This window comes from Pararge aegeria, chromosome 1 (genome assembly GCF_905163445.1).
Source record: "Pararge aegeria chromosome 1, ilParAegt1.1, whole genome shotgun sequence".
In the NCBI taxonomy this organism is placed as follows: domain Eukaryota; kingdom Metazoa; phylum Arthropoda; class Insecta; order Lepidoptera; family Nymphalidae; genus Pararge; species Pararge aegeria.
This window is the reverse complement of record NC_053180.1, coordinates 20,409,223-20,436,571: the sequence shown is the minus strand read 5'-3', so window position 1 is coordinate 20,436,571 and position 27,349 is coordinate 20,409,223. Positions and strand designations below refer to the sequence as shown.

The 27,349-nt window shown below is 34.3% G+C and overlaps 1 protein-coding gene across 1 annotated transcript in view; it reads right to left on the bottom strand.

Moving 5' to 3' along the window:
- Positions 1-8,809: 8,809 nt before the first annotated feature.
- The window catches only part of LOC120626504 (facilitated trehalose transporter Tret1-like), a 49,129-nt gene continuing 30,589 nt past the window's right edge, over positions 8,810-27,349 (bottom strand). Inside the window, exons 3-5 of the mRNA XM_039894034.1 lie at positions 16,354-16,519; positions 15,860-16,047; positions 8,810-9,879 (exon numbers count right to left, since the gene is read on the bottom strand). Of these exons, the coding sequence (XP_039749968.1) occupies positions 8,815-9,879; positions 15,860-16,047; positions 16,354-16,519 (1,419 nt within the window). The 3' untranslated portion in view covers positions 8,810-8,814. The remainder of the gene's footprint in view (positions 9,880-15,859; positions 16,048-16,353; positions 16,520-27,349) is intronic.

Genomic DNA, 27,349 nt, shown 5'->3' with positions numbered 1-27,349 from the left:
AAAGCATTCCCGGGAAAATATAATTACTTTGATAAAATGGTTATTTTTTATAATTGTATAATAAATCACTGGTGCCGATTTGGTTGTACACAAATCCCTTTCACAAATCAAATAATCTATGTTTGATTATTAAATAGGCAATAAAAATAAATAAATTTTCTTTTAATTAATAACAAAAGTATAAGTAAGTACATCTTACTAATGATATATGATGATGTATCATCACGATTTACAACGATATTATAATTTATAAACAGTTTTTAGGAAAATAAATGGCTAAGGATAAGTACGAATCTCCATAAAATATATTTGCTTCTTTAAATTATAATGGAACTATGTTACAGAGCATGTGCCCGTATCCATTAGATATATCTTTATAGGATAAAGGCGATAATTTGTAGCGTATGGATAGAAAACGAGCAATAGTGCATAGGTACCTACGATTGGAATCCATTTTTGTTCGTCTATCAGTAGATATACCTCTTATTTCTGTGCTATCGGAAAACTTGAAGGCAACGATTATGTAAATACTAATAAACCTTTGAAATCCTGTGATGAATAATTGCTATTAAAGAAATACATAAATTTCATCTAATAGCTACCCTTAATATATCAAAGCAAAAAGGATAGGTAGATTTCTAATAGATACTGAAAGCCAATATTTATGTATTTTATTTTATTAAACATTAGGTATTATATAAAAATCTAGAAAATGTATAAAGTCACAACCTATTAATGTTTATTTATGTTATCGGTGATTGTGATTTTACTTTCCATACAAACATTACTACATTTCCTAATTTATTGTTATAACTTCAGGGTTCTAGGCCTTCTCAATATATTTTCCTATTATTTACAATAAAACCTATACCTACGGTGTTCAATACTTTCAATTATTTTTATTGTTCACGTTTATTATGCAAATATTTATGAATGGTTTTGATTATACAATTAAATTAATTCACATAATGTTCGTAAAAAAAAGACACAAATAAATCGTCATTATAGAACAGATCCCGTACATTTAGTGCTTCGTTCGCGATATTAGTAATTAATAATGAATTATACTCGTATATAAACGTACTTTAGCTATTATTTTATACTAAGTTGTTATTAAAGAACTCAATTAAGTTAAGTTATTTTAATTATTATCTGACACTGTGCAGCATTAACCCAATTCCAATAGGATTTAGAAACAAAACTAAAGTCGTAGTAAGTATACAACAAAAACCTTTCAGTCGATTTATAGACTTAAATTATATCATTATAGCTATTTGGTATAGTGATGAAATTGCTATATAAGTACCACTCTACGACGGTAATATAAATGGTATAAAAGTACCACCCTGCGCAACACCAATGCGGTACTCGTATAGGTTACTGTGTAGGTACCCAGTACCAGAAAGTTTCTTTTCGATTCCTTTATTATTAATACCTTTAACTAGGCATACTTAATACTTCATTGCGTTTTGAAAAGGTAGAAACTCTTTCTCTATTCCGACAAATTACATGGAATTCACTTTCCGGCATAGTTTAGCAAACAACGTTTTACAACAATCATGGCTGATAGAAAGCCATCATGCGTATAGGTTGGAGTGCGATTGCCTAGAAGTAGCATCTTCACTCTAACGTTGAAGATATTCATGTTAAAAGTGTCAGGAAAATTGCCGGATGGGCGTTTCAAACTATAGTGGTACGTATAGAAACGTAGACAGAACGTTTCGAGCGTGTTGATTGAATATTATAACTATTAAAGGATTTCACTGCACTTTATCATATCGCACAAAACTTATTTATACTAAGAAAAAATTAATAATAATAAATATACAATAATAGGTCCGTGTAAGCTTAAGCTAATAAAGGCAACTTTCTAATTGGACAGTTATAATTTGTTCTCAGACGATTACATCAAGACTATACCAACTTCTGAATCAGGGTACAGCGCCCTTACAGGGTTCCATTTCAAATGTATACATTAGATTGACATTCTCTTTAGAAAATATAGTAATTATGTAATGTAACTGTATGACATTGTAATGGAATTGTAATTGAATAAATAAAGAAATTAAAACATAACTAAATAAATGTACATAGCAGTTGCATCCATTTCATTTTTAAAAGTTGTAATAAGTTCCTCAGGGAAATCAAAAATGTAAGTTGTCCTATACAATTAGTATGTTTTTCGAATGCAGGTATTCGGAATAACTCTACTCCTCTATATTTTTATGCCACTTGAATTTTTCTATATAGCTCTTAAAGCAATGGTTACCTTTTTTCACAATCCACTTTAATGATTGTTAATTTTGGATAATGATTGTTAATTTTTATTATTGAAGTCCGGTAAGGGAGACGACTGCTGAGACTTCCACATTGCAATGTGAAGTTGTGCTCATTCTTTTTTTTTTTGTTTAAACCTCCTTTAAACAATGACGATGGACCAGAAAAATTTAATCGAAATTATTCACCGCTTAAATCCAACGATACCCTTCTACACATAAACATCTACTTGATGGTGCAAACTAAGAACTCTGTGTTTGCACCATAGAGTAAAAATTAAAAACGTGCCCCAATATTTTCTTTGTCGTCTATGAAAGTTTTTATGTAATAGCTCTTTATCTATATTATAAAATGGTAGACTAAGTAAGTATGCCTCTTAATTGATTTTATTTAAAAATGGTACAGTATAGTTTTTTCAAAACGGCTTATAAACGAGGCCACTTAAAATATGGTAGTTTAGTTAAAGAAAACTAAAGTAACTTGACATTTTCTTCAAAAAATGTATTGGAATTATCTACATCCGAACTGGTAACCACTATTCAATCTATGCAGATATAAAAAAGAAAACTTGGTGTAATGAATTATTGATGTAGTGTATTCAAAATCCTTATGTTCTCTGCATAGTCTCAATATTATCGTCTTACTAAATAAAATATTCTAGATTTTATATACATTATAATAACACGACATTCAAATAAAACAATCGTTTATAATAATCAGCACACTAAAATATTGATCCCTAATTTTACTACAAAGCTTTTTTTTTTTCAAATATTTTAATACAAACTATTAAACTTACGTGACAAATATAATAAATACCAGTTTAAACCTAAAAAATTACGTAATATAGCGCATTTATAAATCGTCGTTGACAAAATAGTCTTTAAAAAATTTGAAAAAAGCAATCGTTATGTAAATAAGGGCAGAACATAGTATAATACCGTACGTGACAAATATAATAAATACCAGTTTAAACATAAAAAATTACGTAATATAGCGCATTTATAAATCGTCGTTGACAAAATAGTCTTTAAAAAATTTGAAAAAAGCAATCGTTATGTAAATAAGGGCAGAACATAGTATAATACCGTACGTGACAAATATAATAAATACCAGTTTAAACCTAAAAAATTACGTAATATAGCGCATTTATAAATCGTCGTTGACAAAATAGTCTTTAAAAAATTTGAAAAAAGCAATCGTTATGTAAATAAGGGCAGAACATAGTATAATACCGTACGTGACAAATATAATAAATACCAGTTTAAACATAAAAAATTACGTAATATAGCGCATTTATAAATCGTCGTTGACAAAATAGTCTTTCAAAAATGTGAAAAAAGAAATCGTTATGTAAATAAGGGCAGAACATAGTATAATACCGTATTCAGTGGGTATTCTAAACCTGCAGGGCTAGAATGCGCGCCACCAGAGAATTATGTCTACGGATTATCTCATCAATATCTTTTGCAAAAATACGAATAACTGGTAGAGATAACTATCTCGTGGTACGCCTGTTAGCCATACTGGGGTCTGAAACTATCTCTTATAAGAGAGAGGAGGGATGCCAAGCAGTGCGATAATAAGAATCCGAGGAAGATGATGACGATACCTAAATATAATCGAGTAGGTATAAGTTCTTCATCAGAATCATCTCAATTGATGAGCGCCTAACGGCTATCAAACTTGACTCTCCTGTGCCGCCTTTAATAAGCAATTCACTCTAACTCTGTCAATCTGGTAAGGCTTTACCAACACTGCATTTATGAGACCCAAACTTTCTAAGATAATACGAGCTACGCCTCCAAACTACGCCTATTGCCACTTATCGACTGGTAGAGCTATGTAAAACGTATAGATACTCCGAGATTGCTTAGTCCTATGTTTGCTTAGTAACTCTGTGCTTTCCTTCTATACCTATTCCACAGATCTATAACTATATCAAACACCACTGGACAGGCTTTTTCATTTCACTAAGTATTATTAATTTATTTGACCAATTTGTATTTTTTCAACATCAATCAATTTTAAATTTAAATTTGACATATTGTTAGGATTTAAATTTAACTAGCATGATAATTTCCACTTCTTTGTTATTTTTTTAAATTTAATCTTATTTTTGAACGAGACGATCGGTTGTCATTCTCCGATTGGTTAACGCCGGTAGACGCATAACGGCGGGAACCAATCAAATTGCTTGGATTCTACCTGGACGCTATGAGTTTTGGCGGGAAATTGGGTTTTCTTCTTGGCGGGTTGGATCGTTCTTTAGAGAGTTATGAAGAGAGGTTGTTAAACGATAAGTTCATATTGTCATAGTTTATAAAGTAAATTAATAAAGTGATATTTGTATGGTATGTTTATTTGCATCTTTTCGTGGCCTCATCGCTATCCTACTAAAGTTATAATAATATATACCTAATGTAATATGAATGCCAAATAAGTGGTTATAAACTGTACTCTAAACCACTATTTATTATGAGCATGTATTTTGCAATAAATGATCATTATTATTAAAGGTAACTTCTTAAAGTGCCTAAGGAACTAAAATTATAATTACTAAAAACACTATGATTAATTCCGAAGACACTTTTGGAACATGTGGCACTTCAAATGCGAACAAAATTTAAGCCGTCATAGATGTACGGACAGCCTGTCCAGTGCGTTAATATTAGATTTCAGGCACTTATTCGCAACAATACGAGTTTATGGGTACTGAAAATACTAAATATGTCATCAGGATGAGTCAACCAATACGATAAATCACAATTTTATTGGTTATCGCGGCGTCTCTCGTGGCAGTGTATTTGTATAATATTTCAGTATATTGTGATACCTATATAAAAACGTTATTACCTCAAGTATAATGGGACAAAAATATATAATTTGTGTATAACCCAGAGATATAAATCAGTAGATATCTCTATCGACTTTATTTGTCATTTCCCGAGGGGCAAAAGTATAGAAACAGAGGCATAGAGCCATAGATTTCATAAATAGAAATAGATCGAATATCGATATCTAACGATTTAGATCTTAGCGTTTAACATTTACCGAATAACAATGAAAATAGACTACATTAGGAATACAACAAGTTAAAAACTAATCGTGTCTGGCAACAACAATAAATTTCTGGGCCCACTATTAGAATCGTAATTTCTATCGCGAAGTTTTAATTTTTGCGTAGTTAAAATATTGGGCCGTTTCCGAACCTTCAAAAATAAGATTTTACGATTTTTTTTTTAAATATTTTACGGATAATTGAGATTTAACATAATATTGTTATGTTAAATAATTTATGAAAATTGTGTTAAATTTTAATTTTATTATCTGTATAAATATTTAAAAAAAAAACCTTATCTAGAAGTGTTTGTCGGTTACATTACGTGGAGATAGCCAGAACATATCTAATTTCTGCGAAACCCGGTTACAAATTGCCGCATAGTTGGAATCTAAGTAATTTTTTTGCAATTAACGATAATCCGAGCTACTTAAAATAAATACTTTAAGTATTATGAATAATAAGTAGGTGCTTAAGACAATATACGTAAATGGTTTCTAGTTTCCAAATTCCTGCTCTTTTACAAAAACACAAAATGAAACCATTTATTTCAAGAAAGCTTACAGTATAATCGTCGTAGAGTTCTCGCAAAAACATGATGTGTCCCTTTACTGCAAACATACATTTACAAAAAACATATTGTGCATTTCCAATATCATTAAAATCTAGCCATCATGTAAAACAATAATAGTTTAACACTTATTGACAAAATTAGCGTAACAGGTAGGTTTTTTTTATATTAGGTACGTAATTTAAAAACATTTAATATATTTATATAAATAAGAATTTTATTTTACTTGAATTATAATCCAGACTGCTGGCTAAAATAGTATTTGAAAACTATATTTAAATGAGACTCAACAAACAGTCACATAAACGAAGATATATTTTTGTATATTGAATAAAGAGGTAGGGTTTTACATAATATATAATCAATCGTATGTTCATTTCTCAATTCCGCTGTAGCTCTTTTAACGTAGAAATTATAAAATGTAAACCTGAAAATACAATAAATCTACAATATCCATTTCCATATGAGTATTACAATATGAGTGCGCTCATATTTAAAACTTAGAACTGCGTAGGTCAAACTTTATTTGTAATAAAATTACCTATTATATTTTACAATGAACTCTAAGCTTCGGCAAAATTGTGTGGTTATACAGTGTGTACACTATGCATCGCCAAACCTCCTACGTGCATGAATTGAAAACCAACCTTCGTTGTTTTGGCATACAACTTGAGCATTTTCAGAAGTTCACTAACGAAATATATATTATATAGGATGAGTTTATCGATTTTAGAAAAATGTTTTATGTTATATTTTTGATTGAACTTACACAGGTGAACAGCTTTATTTATAAAATTGCCAGGTCTTGTAAATAAATATTATAATTATAAATAAGTTGGACTATATATTAGGTATATAATACTAATACATTATAGACTGAAGTCTTTAATGTATTAATAAATAATTAACTAAATTTTCTGGATTATCATAAAAGTACGATAACTTTAATGTAATAAGGTTTGTACACGAAATTTAAAGTTAGATGGCATTTTCATATAAAGCACTTACGAGTAAATGGTTACTATATTTCATGGAAAATGGCATCACACCTTCTAATCTATATAAGGAATATAACAATATAATATTTATTGTCTATTCGTCAATCATTTTAATTATTGTCTTAATTTTATTGTCCTAAAAATAGTAAGAATATATAGGTATCGGTATAGGTAAGAAAGCTCGTTAAAATGGTTTTATAGTTGAAGAAAATTTTCAAGTAAACATTTTTATTATTCGTATCATTATGGTGTTTCTTTTATATAATTAGTAAAATGAGGACAATTGAAAGTGTTATATTTTCGGTTGCTACCATGTCGTTGTATTTAATTTACTTAGGTAGAAACCATTTGGCTTACAACAGTTTTAATGACAGTATGTTTATCATGCCTAAAAATAATGATTAAAATTCAGAAGCCAAACCTGAAATTTAAATGAATACTAATTTAAGCGTTGAAAGTTTACCTCCAGATTACAAAGGTGGCATGTAAATAATACGTCAGAGTTTATTTAAATAAAAATAATAACGTAAATATCATGAATATGAGAATGACTTTGCACTTTGTACATGCGGGTAACACTTGAACAAATGTGCAAATAAGTTGTTATCGTTTTCTTTTAATTTTTAGTTTATTTTAAGGTGTATATAGTAGGGTGAATCTTCTATTAGATTTAAAACAGTGGATTCTGAATTATTTGATCTAGATTAACTGAACTAAAAACGGTCTTAGACAGGTTACATAAACGAAACTAGGTTATATAACTAACGAACGATAAGGGGTACCAGGAATTCATAAAAGTATCACGATGAGATCACGAAAAGATTCAGAGGAATTACTCTAATACCAAATTATATTCAAATTTCAAATTCAAATTCAAACGTCACACGTGTTTATGTGTGCGAACGTATGTTTGTATATGTATATGTAGGACTATAACTTTTTTATTTTTCCATTTTAATTCGTTATCCCATGTGACCACAGTAAGCACACCTGATGTTATGGTTGTCACTGCGGAATATGTTGACAAACTTAAGTTCCCCTTTGTAAGTAGAATAGTTCATTGGATACTCTCTTCTTAAGATATAAGCTGTCCTTTTATATGTGGCCATGAGTGGGTAATTCGAAATTATTTTAATGGTAAAAAATATTGGAGATATGGTTTTCAGGATATGCAAAGAGGTATTCACTAATTATTCTAATACTTAAACTGCTATAATAAAGAGGGACCACTTTAAAAATGTGGATATTTTTCGTCAGATTAATTTAATAAGCACAGCCAAAGTTTTGCGGTGGATTCGATAGTATCTTTTTGTTCCTAGAAAAGTTTTACATATGCTGTGTCGATGATTATGGATAATCTTAAGCCTGAGATTGGCAATACTTATTCTCATTATGGTACACCAAATAAAAGATCCCTGAATGCAAGAAAAGTTATAGGATTTATATACTTCCGTATGGACTTGGCTACCAGACGTCATTCGATATAGATTTATTTTGTAAATAAAGTATTTATAGTTATTTCCCAAGTCCACAACTCCCCAGTTCCCAAATTCGCTTGTCTCGGGATTCCATAATAAGGCATACATAATATAATATTGACATCAACACGTGTTAAGTCATCCATTATTATTTACGACACAACTGTTTATATTTGGCGATATTTTACTTGGAAATCTAATAAAGGTAAATCAAATAAATTAAATGTGTAACAATATAACTATAGTATTTATAATTGTAGCATTCTATAAGAGTGTTTTTATTTCATCATAATTTAAATGATCTTTATCATCATATTAGATACTATGAAAAGGAAACAAAATTATATGATATAGAGGTATTTTTTATGTTATTAAGCTTTTACTTTTATTGTAATTTCCAAGTAAATACAACGCCCCACCTAAAACGACTTACCTCTTTGGCGACAGACTTTGAACATAATTTGGATCCATTTCATCTAGATCTCTCCCTTTAGTCTCTGGAACACAACAAACTACAAAACACAGCCCGCCGACGCTTATCGAAGCATACAACCAAAATGCTCCGTGCAACCCCAACACTTGCTGGAAATCCACGAATGTTTTAACACCTACAAAGGCGCAGAGATAGCTGAAGGCGGTCGCCATCGCACTCCCAAATGCCCTGTACTCAAGAGGGAACAACTCGCCGATTAGCAGCCAAGAAATCGGACTCATGCCTAACGAAAACGCAATCGTGAAAACCAGAACACAGAGTAAAGGAATCCAGTCATTCTGACCGACTGTCTGATGAAACATGACGTTCTGGATCCTCTGGTTCCTATGTACTTCTTCGTAGTATGCGTAACTGCCGAATCCAGCTAAAGCCATCGACATCAAGACAGAACTCACAATGAGTAACGGAAGGCGACCCACAGTGTCGATCAGCAAGCCAGACAAACATGATGCAAGCAACTGAACGAAAGATACTGCTATAGCGGCTCCGTGGGGATTCATTCCACCGAATGTTTTTCTAAATATCGGCACAGCATAGAAGGAAAAAGCGTGCGCGCCTGAAAAGCGCTGGAACATCATCAAGCCGCATGTCACGAGTATCGGCCCGAGAAGACGGTTGGCAGTTCTCACATCAAAAGAGTTAATAAGTTGACTGCTTGACATTTGGCTCTGGCGTTGGCTAAAGTTCTTGCTTGCTAAAACATTGGTTCTTATAGTAGCTAGTTCTTGAGCGACATCGGAATTTGGTCCACGTAGCCAGAGGAGGCTTTTGTAGGCTTCTTCATCCTTCCCTATTAGCACGAGATAACTTGGTGTTTCAGGTATGTATAGGACTGTGCAGAATAAGAGAAGTGGGGCAGCGGATATACATAACGCCAGCTGCTGCCAGTCAAGGTACGCGCCGATGGTGAAACTGAACAACACTCCGAGATGCCCGACGATTTTCAAGACTGCACTCAGGCAACCGCGGATGTCCGGCACTGAGATTTCGCTGATATAAACCTGGAATTGAAATAAAATATTTTGATTATTATATCCAAAGATACCAAAAAAAAAAAATATTAATTGTCATGTATCTATAATCCAAATACAGTAAGTAGTTTGCACACCTTTTGGCGGTTCTGAAATGAGCTTCGTTGTTATGTATTTACAGAACCGCAAGAAATTAATAACTAACAGATAAAAAATAAAAATTTTTGGGTTTCCATGAATGTGTAAAATGTGCACTTAGCATTATTTAATGTAAAATAATACCTTGTATTATGAATTTGAAATATTCGATATTCCTGATTATGTGACCACATTCCTGGAAGTTTTATCTCATTCCGTGAGTCTGAGGAAACACCATTATATAATATAACCTGTCATTGGCCTACACAAGAGATACTACGCTTATAATTCTAGCCGTAATATTTAGGGAAACAAACAGTAAATCCGTGGATACAAATCCAAGCCGTGGAAATGTAGCTTTTTTTGGTGCAAGTGTATATTTTGGAAAGAATATCCCAAAAGATCGACAATTTCATCGAACTTTTCTGCATAAACTCCAAGAAGAAGGAAAAGAAAACTCTCCACTCAATAAATTTGGAACACAATCCAAGCCAAGAAAGTCAATCAAACCAAAGAAGCTCCTCAAATTACTTTGAAACAACAAAGCCCTGACTGTGTTAATAAAATAAATAATATTCACTGGAACAATTTGTGGTGACGTATCCGATTTTACGGAACCTCTTCGAAGTTGAATAAAGTTTCAGTTGATAGCTTTTCCCTGCAGCTTTGTCTGCGTCATGGTTAAACATACAGTGCCAGGTTTAAAGTAGGTGCAGTTTAACTTTAATATTAATAATATTTTGTGCCTTTGATTCGAATTCTAAATTTCTTTATTCATGTAGGCCTATCACAGGTATAAAATTCAAAATTCATTTATTTCAAGTAGGCCTAATATAAGCACTTTTGAAACGTCAAGTCTGTCTGTTTGTAGTGATTCTACCACCGGTTCGGAAGGCAGATTCTACCGAGAAGAAGCCGGCAAGAAACTCCGCAGTTGCTCTTTTCCAACATCAACAATTTACATTTTGCATTTTAACATTCATTTTTCTATCTTGTGAGAGCTGAAAGCGGAGCCGGATGCTTCCAAGCAACCTTGTCATTATATGAAGCGTTCATACATATATGGAGTAGAATAATAAAAAAAAACTTTCCGGAATAACTAAAAAATATGGTGCCATCTAGGAATAGTATTCAGACCACTGTGATCGCAGTTGAGTGATCTAACAAGTAGACCGACGAACTAGTTTCACACTTCATTACACCCACTACCGGCCCGTTTCAGGGCCCTGAATGAGAAGAGGTTAAGGCCGTAGTCCACCATGCTGGCCCAGTGCAGATATGTGGACTCCACACACCTTTGAGAACTTTATGTAGATCTCTCAGGCGTACAGGTTTCCTCACGATGTTTTCCTTCACCTTTAAACAAGTTTGCATTTTATTTAATGAAAATATCTCATTAAATAAAATGCAGATAACTTAGAAAAGTTAGTGCTGGGATTCAAACTCGGCCCCCGTAAGTACACTTTCGGGGCCAATTGGCTCGAGCCAATGCGTTAACACCTACCCAATGCGCGAACACTGTTTAAAACTTCAGTTTTTTAATATTAATATAGATATAATAATCTCTGGCGCTGAGATGAACTCTGAAAAAACTACGAGTGGATTCTGTATTTCATGCTCGAACAATGGGCGCGCGGCACAGCGCCTTTGTGAGCTGCGAGTTGTCCACTAACAGCTTTTTAGAACATTCTAGTGAATATAAAATAATGGCATTGTGTAAAGTACAATATTTTAACATGAAACTGTGTTATGGTGCGTCCTCGCTGAAGTTAACTAAACGTTTCTAAATAGTCGTTGCCTGCGGTTGCGATTTGTTTGTTTTTCCGGGATAATAAGTTAGCCTACGTTACGCCGTCATTTGTACTAACTCCAGAAGAAATATAGGTCGCTTAGTTAGTGCGCTAAGCAAGGACAAACAAACAAAGAACGAAACACACTTTCGCATTTAAAATGTAACTCGTTGTAAGGATTGTTATAAATAAATAAATATTCTATGTCGTAGAATATTATACACACATCGCCATCTAACTTAGGAGTAAGCGTCAAGCTACGCTTTGTTATAGTTACTAAGATGACTGACGAATTTTTTTTAATTATATACATAATTACTTATAATATACAGATAAAGACTAGACACTGAAAAACATTCGTATTCATCAGACAAACATTTTCCAGTTGTGGGAATCGAACGCAAAGCTTTGGACTTTGAAAGGAGGGTCGCTGCGCCAATCCGCCGTCAAAATAAATCCTCCGAATTGTTGTATAATTACCCGAATTTTTGTATTCATAAATCGTCGCAAATATCATAACTTCATACACGGTACACCTACACTGTTGCACCTTTTTTTTTCTACAAGTTAGCTCTTGACTGCAATGGCCCGGTGAAAAGTCTAACATTGTATTAAAACCATTTTTCTAATCGGTTCCTTCTAAACGTTGCGTGTACCAAACTACAAATCGCTTGGCGGTACTTCTTTGTCGGTAGAATGGCTTCTTTTGATTTCATATTATTACAGGCTGATTCTTTATGAAATATACTTAAGCATTCTTCAATATTATTTCGTAATTCTGTTACACGTTGTATATTATTCCAATTTATTTTATTTTATACAGTGTCGCAATCAATTAATGTTTATAGTTTAATTGGGCTTAGTCCGTTCTAGTCAAATAAAAATAAATAAATAAATTACGCCAACCTTACAGCTAGACGTAAAATAACTGGAAACAGACTGAAGACAGCTAATATGTATCTATTAGATGGAGAACGCGGATAAGCTCGCTCTAAAATATTTAAGAATGTTTGCACTAATGCGAAATCGCTACACATTAAATATAGTATAATGAAATCTGATAACAAAATACAAACAACCTGGAAAATAGTTAATTACGAGTCAGGAAAAACTAAATCTCGTGATGTGGATTTTGAACTTATTGTTGATAACAATAAAGTGACGTCTGACAGGGAGGTTGCTAATACTTTCGAAAACTTCTTTCAGAATGTTCCCATTTTGTTAACAGATTCTCTAAGCTCTTCACCAATAGCAGCTCAGCGTATATTGAGAGATAATGTTAAAGAGTGCAATGTTTTATTTAATTTTAAACATATATCTGCAATAGATATTGTAAAGAATTTCAGGTTATTAAAGTTGAAAAAAACCGGTGATCTGTGGGGTATGTCGGTGATGGTCATTTCTAACATTATTGACGTTATTGCCCCTTATCTAGCTGTAATTTTTAATGAATGTGTTGATATGGGTATTTTTCCGAACCTAATGAAATGTAGTAAATTAATACCCCTTTTTAAATCCGGTCATAAAAATGACCTTAACAATTACAGGCCTATTTCAATCTTGCCAACTCTTAGTAAGGTCTTTGAAAAAATTATACTTTATCAACTTTTAAATCATTTTAATGTAAATAACTTACTTCATCCGGAGCAGTACGGCTTCACTAAAGGTCGTAGTACAACGGATGCAGGCGCAAGACTCATAAAGCATATTTACGATGCCTGGGAACGTTCGCAGAATGCCATTGGTGTTTTCTGTGATCTGTCCAAAGCATTCGATTGCGTTGAACACAAAACGTTGTTATTAAAACTAAGCCACTATGGCATCAAAAACGTTGCACTCAATTTAATTGCCTCTTATCTAAGTGATAGAGTTCAAAGGGTATGCGTAAAAGACATAAAGTCTAAGGGATCATCTGCCTTAATGGGTGTCCCACAAGGCTCAATTTTGGGTCCCTTATTGTTTCTGGTGTATATAAATGATCTGCCACACCATGTCAGGGGCACTTGTGAGATTGTACTGTTTGCAGATGATACATCTCTCATTTTTAAGACTGATAGAAACAAAGATAATTTTGACGACGTAAACCGTGCTTTGTCACATGTGTCAGACTGGTTTACTGTTAATAACTTACTTTTAAATGCAAAAAAAACTAAGTGTTTGGAATTTGTTTTGCCTAACGTAAAAAAAATTGATAAAAACATCATAATAAATGGAGAAACACTTGAAATAGAAAACTCCACTGTTTTTCTAGGAGTGACCTTAGATTGTAAGCTACAGTGGGGTACCCATATAGAAAGCCTAGCGAGTAAACTCAGCTCGGCTGCATATGCAATCAGGAAAATTAGACAGCTTACCGATGTTGAAACAGCTAGGCTTGTTTATTTCGCATACTTTCACAGTATTATGTCCTATGGGATCTTGCTGTGGGGAAAAGCTGCAGATATTGAAAGTATATTTATACTACAGAAAAGAGCCGTACGATCAATATATAAACTTGGATCACGCGAATCGCTTCGTGAAAAATTTAAACAAATAGGTATTCTTACAGTAGCTTCGCAATACATTTATAGTAATATAGTCTTTGTGAGGCAAAATATTACTCTTTATAAATCAAAAGCTGAAATTAACAATCGACTTACCAGAAACGGTCATAAATTAGTGATATCTGCATATCGTCTGCGAAAGGTGCAGAACTCCTTTGTGGGGTTGAGTATACGCTTTTACAACATGATTCCTAAGGAAATTCTTGACCTACCAATGCATACATTTAAAAAATGTGTAAAAACGCATCTAGTACAGCGAGGTTACTATACATTTGATGAATTCCTCAATGACAAGGTAGAATGGAAGCAGCCAGCCTCGCTCTCATCTCCCGCAAGATAGCAAAATGATTGTAAATGTTGATGTTGGAAAAGAGCAACTACTGAGTTTCTTGCCGGCTCTTCTCGGTAGAATCTGCTTTCCGAACCGGTGGTAGAGTCACACAAACATGCATACTTGACGTTTCAAAAGTGCTTATAAAGTAGGCCTACTTGAAATAAATGAATTTGAATTTTGAATTTGAATTTAAGAATGGCCCTCTAAATAGGTCCACTATAGATATCTCGTTGTAAAGAGGTGTGGCAATCACTATATTTAACTATACCTATCCAATGTAAAATCTTAGGCATATAATATTAATGTATTATTAAATATTTAAATTGTATTATTTAAGATACTAGTACACCTGTATAACTAATTAAATAACTAAACTTCCTTAAATAATGACAATCCATTGTTACGGTATTTATTTCGAAAATTAATATTTGGTCAATTGAGCGAAAGTATTTGGTGAAAACGTCACATATCGTAGAGTGGCCATGTTTTTAGAGTTTCAGATTATTCCGGTACAAGGTTATTTACCATTTTAGAGCATGCACGGGGGAATTACACAATACATTAGTACATTATTCCGACGAGGTTAGACTTGGCAGATAAACCAGCTTAGGAGGATTATCTGAGATCAAATAGGGAGGAAAAGTTTTTTCAAGCATAACACACGTGGAAGCTATTTTTTGAAAAGGGGTTCAAAGTGCTGAAGAAGAAAGAAAATCACAGTGAAAAACTGCTACAGAAATCTATCACAAACCAGACAGACGTTGTCAGTACCGTCGGATAAATATATTATAGATAGTGATAGAACAAATAAGAATGGAGCAAATAGGGACAGAATATATAGAGATAGAGCAGATAGGATAGAACAGACAGGGATAGAACATAGAGAAATATATAATTTCGGGGTAGAACTGATAGAGATAAAGCAATTTGAATTGCTCTAACTTCACTTCATAGCTTTATACAAATTAATAAATTTACAGTGATGGTGATGAAAAACACCCGGCTAAGTTTGTTGTGGGCTCTTACACCAGGTCATCACCATCCCCTTACAATTATGTTAACATGTATGTATGAACGTTTAATAAGTGCCTGTGATAGGCCTACATGAATAAAGAAAATTTGAATTTGCAAATAGAGATAAAATATTTAGGGATGGTACAGACAGAGATAGAACTGTTCTGTATAGAAAAGCTGAGTCGAGTTACCTGTGAGAGCATCGTGAGTATGGAACAGCAGAAGCCTCCGAGGAAGGCAGTGATGCACATCATCCGCACCGACGTCGCCAGAACGGTGAGCAACCAGGACAGGCTGCAAGGAGCTGCGGCGAGGGAGAGAACCCTGCGACGCCCGTGCCGCATCGCAGCACCACCAGCCATGCCTCCAAAGAGAGCACCTTCACAAATGAATCCAAATCAACAAGTATAATATTTGATATGTAACTTTGACATTAATTCACGTGTAGAATGATTGGAACACAGAATCAAGAACATACAGGAACCATGTAAACGACTAATATTGAAGCATCAAAAACCAATCACACAGAAGGATTGGAATATACTTCTCTAGTTGAAATTTAATAAGTAGACTAAGCCTCGACAAAGTCTTGTGAATTGCGATCTGTGCGAATGTTGTTGAATGTATTAACTAAAGTAGACACAAATAACTACTAATAACTGAGTTAGTAATGAATCTCAAATACCTAGAAAAGATAAAGAAGCGAGCCAGGAGGCCTGTTGGTCTGTGAGCTGGAAGTCTCTGCGAGTCGCGTTGCCCGGCCCCTGAAGCGATGCTATTGCTGGGGAGCTGTAGCCCTTGCCGAGCCCTGCGGAGAAAGGTGCCAGAGACACCGCGAGGGCTGCTATGACCTGGAGAACATCAATCACTACTTAGTTTTAACTTTAAATTAGTTTTTAGTTTGACGGCCGATTGACACAGTGGGCAGCAACCCTGCTTTATGGTCTAAAGCCGTGGGTTCGATTCCCACAACTGGAAAATGTTTGTGTGATAAACATGAATGTTTTTCAGTGTCTGGGTGTTCATATCTATATTATAAGTATTTATTTATATTATTCCTAAAAATATTCATCCGTTATCTTAGTCCCATAACACAAGCTAAGCTTACTTCGGGGCTAGATTGCGATGTGTGTATTGTCGTAGTATATTAATTATTTATTAATTTATTAAATTAGTGCTCAAAGCAAAGGCTGCAACGTCTTGAGTAGGAGTCAAACTGACCCGATTCCCTCCTCATTAGTGCGGGAGCCCCGCCACTTAACTAGGGTAGTTGGTAGATGTCTGTTTTATCCCCAATACTCACCTCTAACTTTTCGGAGTTAGGTGCGTTTTTAATTGAAGCAATTAAATATCACTTGCTTTAACGGTGAAGGTACTCATCGTGAGGAAACTTGCAAGCCTGAGAGTTCCCATAATGTTCTCAAAGGCATGTGAAGTCTACCACTCCGCACTGCCACAGCGTGATGGACTATGGCCTAGGCCCGTTCTCATTCTGACTGGCGACTCGGGTCTTCTAGTGGGTCATAATGGATTCATAATGATGATCCCCCCCCCCCCCCCCTCTGCAAAGTGGGGAGCTAAACATCACCTTCGTCCTGCTCACGGGACGCTGTTAGTCATAATGCTACATTACACCACCATGACATAAAAGAGACGCAGCGTTCAAATCTGCGTCCTGCGTGAGACCAATCACAAGGCTTGCTCCATCGCACGTTTCTTATGATTGGCTGCAAGCTGGACGCAATCTCGAGCACTTTGTGTTATTGTTTTGTAAGTTAAGTCATAGACTCTGTAAGTTTGACTTTGTGTTAAACTTGCTTTATAATGCTTCAGAGGAAGCATTTAAAGGTATTTATTTATTGCTATAAAAAGTAACTTCATTTTCTTATTGTATATTTGTTTGATATTAAAAATTCTTCCTACCAGATACGTCAGCTTTATTTTTAGGTTAGGTTTAGGTTTGGGAAACAGCATCACTACCTAATGATTGTTACCACTGCCAGCCATTGTTATAATACTCATTTTAAATCTGATAATGTTATTTCCCTGCGCTCTATTTTCTATTATTTTCTAAAGGTAATTTTTCTGTATGTTGTATCTTATATACCCGTCTACATAAATATCTTTCGAGGCCGCAAATGTAAGTACTATCTTGGGAATGGGTAAACAAAGAGACAATTTTCTCAAGTGTCGAAATAAAACATTCTTCGTCACGTACTGTAAAGGTTCGCGCACATTACAGGCAGAGACGTGCCAAAATATTCAATGTATTTTAAGTTTCTGAGATAAAACATATTACAACAGCTGTGGCAAGCTTAGGTAATGGAATTCGGTGAGCTTGCAACCTAGTGCTCAAAGAAGCTAAGAGATCGATGGCCGTAGGGACTCTTTGGGTCAGACGATGATCAACTGAAACCCAGCATATAAATTAACACTTCACTTTTTTTTCACTACTATGTACACATTATTGATGTAACATGTTCACATCAAAAGTATGTCACTTTTTATGTGTACATCAAAGATAATTTTGACTTTGACTTTAGCGGTCTCAGAGCTCTTTTTAAAGATTAAATACCACGTAGTCCGCGTGAAGTTGGATATCTTTCCAGTAGATAAAAAGGAAAATGTTATCTGAACCACCATCCAATTTATTTAGCGTTTCAAATAAAGCATTCCACCTCACGTACAGTACGTGCCTGCGCCGTAGTTCATTGAACGTGCAACTACGTTCTCTCTCCCATTAAGTGTGGTTTTACAGTGACGCTTACTGTCCGCGCGGGTGGTATGAGAGTACACATTGTATTGAGGAAATAGGAGGAAAAATTAATTTTAGGAAATTAATTTTTACAAGCTTTTGTTTACCTTAATAGTCTATGTTTGTCCTGACCCATCAGAGTGGACCGGACTACTAGCAATAGAAAACATTGGTGAGACTTGGGCGAGGCCTACGGCGTAGAGGCAACTGTGACTTAATGGTATTAAAATTTTTTGATTTGATGTTAGAAAATTTCTTATTTTAACAAACGTGCTCCCTAGCGATTTAGGACCGATTATGTGTATGGGTTCAATATAATTGTACCCCTAACAGGTCAGCTGGTTACCATCTTATACGACATATTTATTTTAGGCTAGATTGCAGTGCCTTTACGCGCGTCTTAAGTAAAACTTTAATTATTATTTATTGATGAAAGACTAAAACGTTCCTGGGACTCCACCATTCCATTTATTTATTTATTATTTCATTTTATATTCTATTTGAAAATCTTTAATATCACTTTTACATTTTATAAATATTTTCATTTGTTAAATAGAAAAATTGAGAGTATAAATTGGAAGTTATATCAGCAAATGTCAATATAAACTTGTCATTTAATATTATACAATGTAGCAATCTTCAGAAAATTTATTAATAATTAATTATTACAAAAATAACATTTAAACAAGTATTTAGAGATCAAGAACTGCAATTTAATTTATTTTTTTAAACAGTTAAATTTTGATTCACTTTGCTATTCACAATCGATCCGTTTGTAAATATTGGAAATAAATAATCCTAATTGATAATGATATTTGCCACTAGCTGGCGTTTTACCAAATTATTAATAAATAGCGGAAACTATACAGACGTCTGGTGCTAGCGTTACTTTCGTCAGAAAAGAGATCTGAGTTACTCCCTAGTCGCGCCTAAAGAAGTTTTACTTTAAAAAAATACGGGAGTATAAGTTCTTCTTGCGCAGTGTCTCTGTTATTAATATGAGATTATAATTGAGAAGATCTGATCGCGTCTGTCAGATAAAACCATTCCGCACTATGCTTGCTAAAAGACAATTTCACAATGCTAGCTGTACCCTATATAACAAAGTTAATTTTACTTTAAATATATATCCTTTAACTGTCCATAAATGTAGAAGTGCTATTATATATTGGTTTAGGAATCTATCCTAAAGTGATGTAGAAAAGATAATAAAATGATTCTTCCTACTTCAGATTTTTTAAAATAGGCCCAAACTATAGAAATTCACATAACACACATGTATATACACACACAAACACACACACAGTCACACACACACACACACCCGGACTAAATAAGTCGCTGCATGTTTTTCATGTTTTTATTGTTTTTTATTCTTGTATTCGAAACTTAATCATTGTTTTTATTTATCTTTGTTTAATTGACTCTTATTTTCATTTTTATTGGCATTTATTATGATCTACTTTTGTTTTATTGGTACTATACTTTTATTGTTGGAGGTGGGCGTTAATTGTTGCGACACGGTTTATACTACTGCAACAGTTATCGTGGCACCATGTTTATTGTGTCAATTATGTACCCTTACCAATATTCTGAATAAATGAAATGAAATATAAATACCAACACAAATTGTAGGTACATATTAAAATCGTGTATTGTAAGTCGGATTAAATGCATAAATAACTGAATTGACCCTCAACGGGATGATCGGAATGCCTATAAATAATTTAAACCCATAAAGTTCCCTAATTTCCAAGAAAATATAAATACTCAATAAACTCCAAAGTTTCCACTTTGCAGAGTTTTCAATATTAATTCGTTCCTAATAGCTTGGGCAACTGTTAAATTATTAAAAGTTAACTGGAAAACCCGCTTGGATCGTTTTAATCTTAATTTGGGTCTGCTTGTCCCTTTAAAAGTCTTTTATATGTCACGAAAAAGATAAATTAATCCATATCGGATCCGACTTATCGCTAAGCCTAGTCGAGAATAACTCAATAGCAATATCCCAGCCAAATCCCAGGCAACAAAATGTATGTTAAATCAAATCAAATCGTATCGTAATCGTAAAGTATTTTGTTTTCTACTCAAAGAGCTTTTGAGCAGAAATCACAGAACTTCAATTGAAGGTAGTTAAAAGATAAATAATAATAAATAATAATAAACGTCTAAATACTTATAAATTGTTATATACGCTGTCACACATTTAAAAGGTGATGCCTTTTAAATGCCGCTGTCACACATTAATAAGGCATAACTATTGCGAAGTTATGCCTTATTTATTTTTCAGGCCATTAATGTCTCAAAAAGACTTCAATGTAGTTTTAATTCTTCTTAATTTTAAATAATCTGTGCATGGGATTAATAACCTCGATACGTTCTCAAATGGTGATCAAATACCTGTTGATAAAAATAACTGCGAATAATTGAAGTAAACAATGTATATAGAGGAATATGTATCGTGAAATGTCGTAACAATGTCGTCTATTATAAAGTTCCGTGGTGGAAATGGGTCACGTCCCTTAAAAAAGGGTTGGCAAATAGTCGAAGGTCTTTTTTCGACGTTGCTTTTTGCAGCATCGCACCGAGATGTAATTTTTTTAAGGTCGTTGTTAAATGAATAATAGCATTAAATGGTACTGCAATATTGTGATGCATAATGCTAGTAAGAGTAAAAATTCCATCTGACGTCTCATCGTTACAGTGAAATGTACTGTTTAGGCTAAAGTATACGCTTATTACGCTTATATTACGCTTTTACAACATGATTCCTAAGAAAATACTTGACCTACCAATGCATACATTTAAAAAATGTGTAAAAACGCATCTAGTACAGCGAGGTTACTATACATTTGATGAATTCCTCAATGACAAGGTAGAATGGAAGCAGCCAGCCTCGCTCTCATCTCCCGCAAGATAGCAAAATGATTGTAAATGTTGATGTTGGAAAAGAGCAACTACTGAGTTTCTTGCCGGCTCTTCTCGGTAGAATCTGCTTTCCGAACCGGTGGTAGAGTCACTACCAACATACATACTTGACGTTTCAAAAGTGCTTATAAAGTAGGCCTACTTGAAATAAATGAATTTGAATTTTGAATTTGAATTATATAGACGGATTTCAATTCATACACTTATACATTCTTTATGTAAAATATGCATCAACAGTGCCATCTAACTTTGCTTCGACTATAACAAAACTAAATACAATAATCTCATCCATTCCAATATTTTAAATGAGTGAATGTGACTGTTTGTTTATAACGTTTCCAAAGGATTTTAAAACTAGCTTTTGGATTCTACGCACGGTTTAACAGCCTAGTTGATCTGGGCTAAATTTTTCATAGAGATCATGACCGATTTCGAACCAGGAAACAAGCATAGGATATATTTTTTATCCCGGGGATAAAACCAGGTCCACTGGGATTTTCAAAGGTGGAATTTCCGTGTGGATCTGTACATCTTTTCAGATGATAAACAAAAGATATATTTGAACTTCTATGTGATTTATTTACAAGCTTTTTACCGGGTCGGCTTTCTGCTTTCTAATCAGGTATATAAAATTAGCATAGAATGTGCCTACGAGGTAGATATAATGTGTCAACCTCGTAAGCCTGCTGATTAACATTAATCCTCACAACGGGTTAAGGCCAGAAGCCCTGCTCCTAATGTCAGTGTAATGTTTAATAGGGTTTAAGTAAAGCTGTGGTCACATTGACTACGTTTTACAATATCATCATAGAACAAGTAACCATTTCAGGCACTAGGTTACCAACACAGTTACTATACACAGTGAAGTATTATAAACATGAATAAAATTAGCAGTAATAATATTGTTAAACTTCTTCATCCATCGTACTTCGTACCCGAAGGCAATGTCGTTTGCAGCACGTCTTTGTTGGTAGCACCAGAGATAATTAAGACGTGGTAAACTCCCCAATTGCTCTCACTTGGGACCGACCCCGGGAGATCCAACTAATAAGACTGCAGTGCTCACCTCTGCGTCAGGGGGATAATCGAAGCATACCTAAGTCATCAAATAAACTAAGTCATAAACCAAAAAAAAACAAAATTAAAATTAAAACAAAAATAGGTAATATTCCTTAAACTAAAAAAAAAACACTCATACAAATACTTGCAAACTTGCACAGTCATACACCAACGAAATACACCTTCAAAATTCATATACATCATATTTTATTTCTTTTTAATGAATTGATTTTACCTGTAAATTTGTCAAACGTTAGTTATTAGGACCATAGACATGCAGGGAATCATGCAGGGAAGACACTGCCTCCCGTAACAAAGTTTTAACTATTGCATGAGACTTTTTTTCGATAATAAAGTTATTTTATTATTTACCTAAAACATCCGTAAAAATTGCTCCGCAAACATAGACAGATAGACAGAACTCTTGTGCCGGGAATCACCGGTCACTGTCTGGAATGTAAACCTACCCTAACGTGAGAACTAGAACATACAATCGGCACAGTTCAGAGAGTAAACAGGATTAATCTATTACCTGAAGAGAATGCCTATCGTGATATAGCTGTAGAATAATCCGTATTTAAATAAATAATATGTAAGTAGGATTTATTTAAATGTACCTAAAACTTTTGGTTATAGTAGAGCTTTTGACGATTGAGCTCGTCCAAGAAACTACCACCGCCAAGCTTATTTCTGCCGCTAAGCAGCATTGCTCGGATATTGGATAGAAGCAGTGGTTACTTTTCGGAAATCCATGATATGAAAATTAAGCTTCATTTGCTATGCACCGCGAAAAGCAGGAGAATCTGTATGGTGTTATTTATAATTTCTTCAATCTTTGTACTCAGACAGATCTTTGGCAATGTAGGGTACATCTATCGCGGAGTATAGCAAATTAAGTTTAATTTTCATAATATATGTGTGATGTGATGAACATTAATATTTTTCAGTGTTTACTATAAATATTTATGTATATTATTTAATTAAATATTCACAGTCATCAGGATTCGCCAGTAGTACCCATAACACAAGCTACGCTTATTGGGGCTATATGGCGATATGTGTATTGTAGTTAACTTAGTATAATTATTTATTTGTCCCACAAAATTGGTTGTCTTCTTCCCAATACTATTCCCAAACTTCAAATTCAAAATTTCTTTATTCATGTAGGCCTATCACAGGCACTTATGAAGCGTTCATACATATATGTTTACATAATTGTAAGGGGATGGTGATCACCTCGATCGCCAACTTAAACCTACAGCTACGAGGGTTCCAAACGCGCCCTGGTCTAAGAAGAGCCCACAACAATCTTAGCCGCGTAATTTTTTTTTGTTATCACCATCTGACTAAGAAGCTAGAGCAATTTACACCCAAGCTTTTTTATCGTTTAAGTAATCCTTAATATTACAATAGGATTTTTCTGTAAGCTTACGTTTTATATAAACTTTGAACTTATTGAGAGAAATCTCAAAGATTTCATTTGATACTTTGTTATAAAATAATATACAATTGCCCTTGAATGAATTAGCAATTTTACCTAGCCTTGTAAACTGCACAACTAGTTTATTTTTGATTTTTATATTAATATTGTTACAGTCCATTTTCTTTTTAAATTTTGTTATATTTTTATGGACATAAATTAAATTTTCAAATATGCATGTACTATGCACCGTCATTATTTTAACTTCTTTAAATTTATCCCTTAACGACTCTCTTGGGCCTATTTTATACATCGCACGAACAGCCCTTTTATGCAGGACGAAAATAGAATCTATATCAGCAGTATTACCCCATAATCAAATGCCGTAGGACAAACGTAATGCTGTGAAAATGCTTCATTATAAGTAGGTACCAAAACACAGCATTTCTGACTTATTCGTTGACAACCACAACCGCAGAGCTCTGAGATTGCTCGTCAGCCTAGATTAGCGGCTTAGGCGTCAACACACACGTCCCAACTCCCAACTCCCAGCGAGTGTTTATTCTGGCGGCTCATAATATGTCATAGTCAAATGAAAAACAGACTACACAGTTCTGTTCAGACATATTAGAAGACTTTCTCGTTTGATAAAGTGACCGTCCGTAGCTGTCCAGCTTAAGATGAATTGTATTCTATAAATTGCTGGATACTTGTGAGGAGTGTGGCAGTTACATTGAATTTATATCCCTCCTACGCGGAATCTTACCGGAATGCTTGGCGGCTTGTTTTTCTTAGTAAATAACCCACGGCCGAAGCCTCCCACCTGCTGGATACAAACAATGTATCGATTTCAAAAGTACCTTTCACATCACAAAAGAAATATCAAAGCAAGCCACTATTGACGGGAAAATCGGCGGAAGCATAAAATATATACAGTCTCACATCCTCCTTATTTGAAGTTGGTTATAAATAACCTTTCATGGACGCCAGAAAGTTGAGTAAAGTTTACTATTTTATTTCCTAAACTAAAGGCAGAGGCTGGTGCTTGCATTATTAAAAGAGTTTAGAAACTCTCTGTCGTTTTAGACGCAACTTTTGCTGTTTTCGTAATACTTTTGGAGACCTGTTTTATTCAAAGTGTACAGGTGGGAAGAGGTAATAAACCAGTTTTATTTAATTCAAGGGGTTTATTGATAAGCTAACCTGATTAGTTGTGTTAAATTGCTTGCCTGTATGTCTTTGTCATGAAAACTTATGATTCCGAAACATGAATTACTAAGAGGGAGATACAGCGAGTTATGCTCGGAGTATTTCTATATGATCAATCCTCTTACTTTTTTCTCGTCCTTATACCACCTTACGTAAAGGCAGAAATACCTGTCATATAAAATACTTGATGTTTGACGACCGACCGTTTCTCTCACATCAACTTTCCTTGGGAATCCATTTAATATATTTTTCTATTGAACAACGCAATCTGATTGGAGGAGCGAAAGTCCCCTAAAGCTAAAAGATTTGGGTGCTAAAATGACATTGGATGACGCTATCTAAAATTCGACGTATGTTTCTCGGTAGACTCCCGCTTATATACATAATCCAGTGAGCTGCTGGAAGAAAGCTGGTTAAGACCATGGCAAAGAGTATGGATAGTAATACGGAGGTCCCACGAAGCTGTCCAAGCAGAACTTTAACTCGGTAAGCGTAGGGCGAGGGAAGGCCCTTTACTGGCCTTAGCAGGAAGTTACCATACTCTATGCCTCTCGTGACACTGTCGGCATTTAGCACAAAATCAAAGACACCGAGTTACTGCATCACTTCTTTATACTGCGTCCGTTTGACGAAATCCTCAAATTGTATTTATATAAATGAAATATTAAGAAAACTCCCGTCTTCTAATTTATCAGTACATTGTTATACAAGTAAAGCACTTTAATTTTAAACCAATATTGATGGAATTTTAAAGAAAAATGTAATCCGCTATTTTGTAGTGCCAACTTGGCCAAACTTTTATCAAAAATAGTTAAGACTCACACTCCTGATTAATTCACGTTTCAGAGTAAATAAACCTAAATCAAAATCGGCCACACACACACTCCGCTCCGACACATACACACACACACATACACCGTCTTTTGGCTTCGGGGTTAAAAAGACCAGCCATCAGCATATAGGGTCGACAATTTATCAATTTACCAGCAAACTAGACCACCAATCAAATTAGGGTTACGATGTTTTGATGCGATGAGAGATGGAAGCTCGTTAAAGTATTAGTGTAATGAAATTGCCATACCGATTCCACGTAAGTGCATTTATTTTAGACTGCATCGACACTAACAACGGAGATCGCAATGAAGCGATAAAAGATCATCAACTAAAACAAGCAATAATATAAATACAATTTAAAAAAATTGCGTGGGGTTTTCATATCAAATTTCTTAACTCCGGGTTGATACTAATTTTTTTAACAAAAAAACTAAAAACATAACCATCCTTGATCCAAATCGGAAATCGAATCAAGGGCGTGATCCGCATCTAAACAGACTGATGAGGCAGTTGCGGTTATATTAATTTTACCAAGTAAAAAATGCTTTTACTGGTATTAACAATCTCGTGGTGTGTGTATGTTTCCGCCCTAGATTAGTAATAACGCAGCACTCTCCAGTTTTCTCTCTCTCCACCACAATGTCAGCTGAGCTGACCGCTCGCCGCATGCTACTGAATGGGATCTTTTGTTTATCTCAGACGCGCAGAAACCTGCGGCAATGAATTTGTCCGCTAATCACTCAAACAGATTGTACCACTGAGGTTTTATAACATATAGAGTCCGCATCGTTCCACAAGAGTGAAAAAACTCTTATTAAAAGATTTTATCTACAGCAGCAGAGTTTACCCTTGCTTGCTGTAAATTTACTTTTCGAATTCATATAAAAAAATCATTTATTTCAAGTAGGCCTAATTTAATTTATAAGCTATTTTGGAACGTCAAGTCAGTCTGTTTGCGGTGACTTTACCACCGGTTCCTAAGGCAGATTCTACCGAGAAGAGCCGGCAAGAAACTAGGCCTACTTAAAATAAATGAATTTTGAATTTTGTTTATTTTGACTTATAGTAACGTGCATGTCTTGAAGTTTCAAATGTATTTCTTTTCGATAGTATAAACAAAAAACCAGTCTTTCTGTAAGAATAGAAAAAAATAAAATTGTAGTATTCAAGAAGAATTACATTAGCAGTAGTAGGCTCAGGCACAGGTTCAACCTAGCTGAATTTCATGGTTGGAGCCAGGAGCTAAAAATATTGTTTTTGATAAGCGAAATAGGTATGACTCTTTTGTGTAACATATTTAAAGTTTCGGCCACTCTGGCCGGACAGTGCGCACTCTAGAGGTCACTACATCTCAGCGCCCCTAGCCCGCTTCCGAGCCACTTTAGAAACTGCCGACTCATCACAATGCGCTTTTCTAATGTCACGAAAAAAGACTAACATTCACTGCGCAATTTCAAATTGTTCTTGGCCGATTTA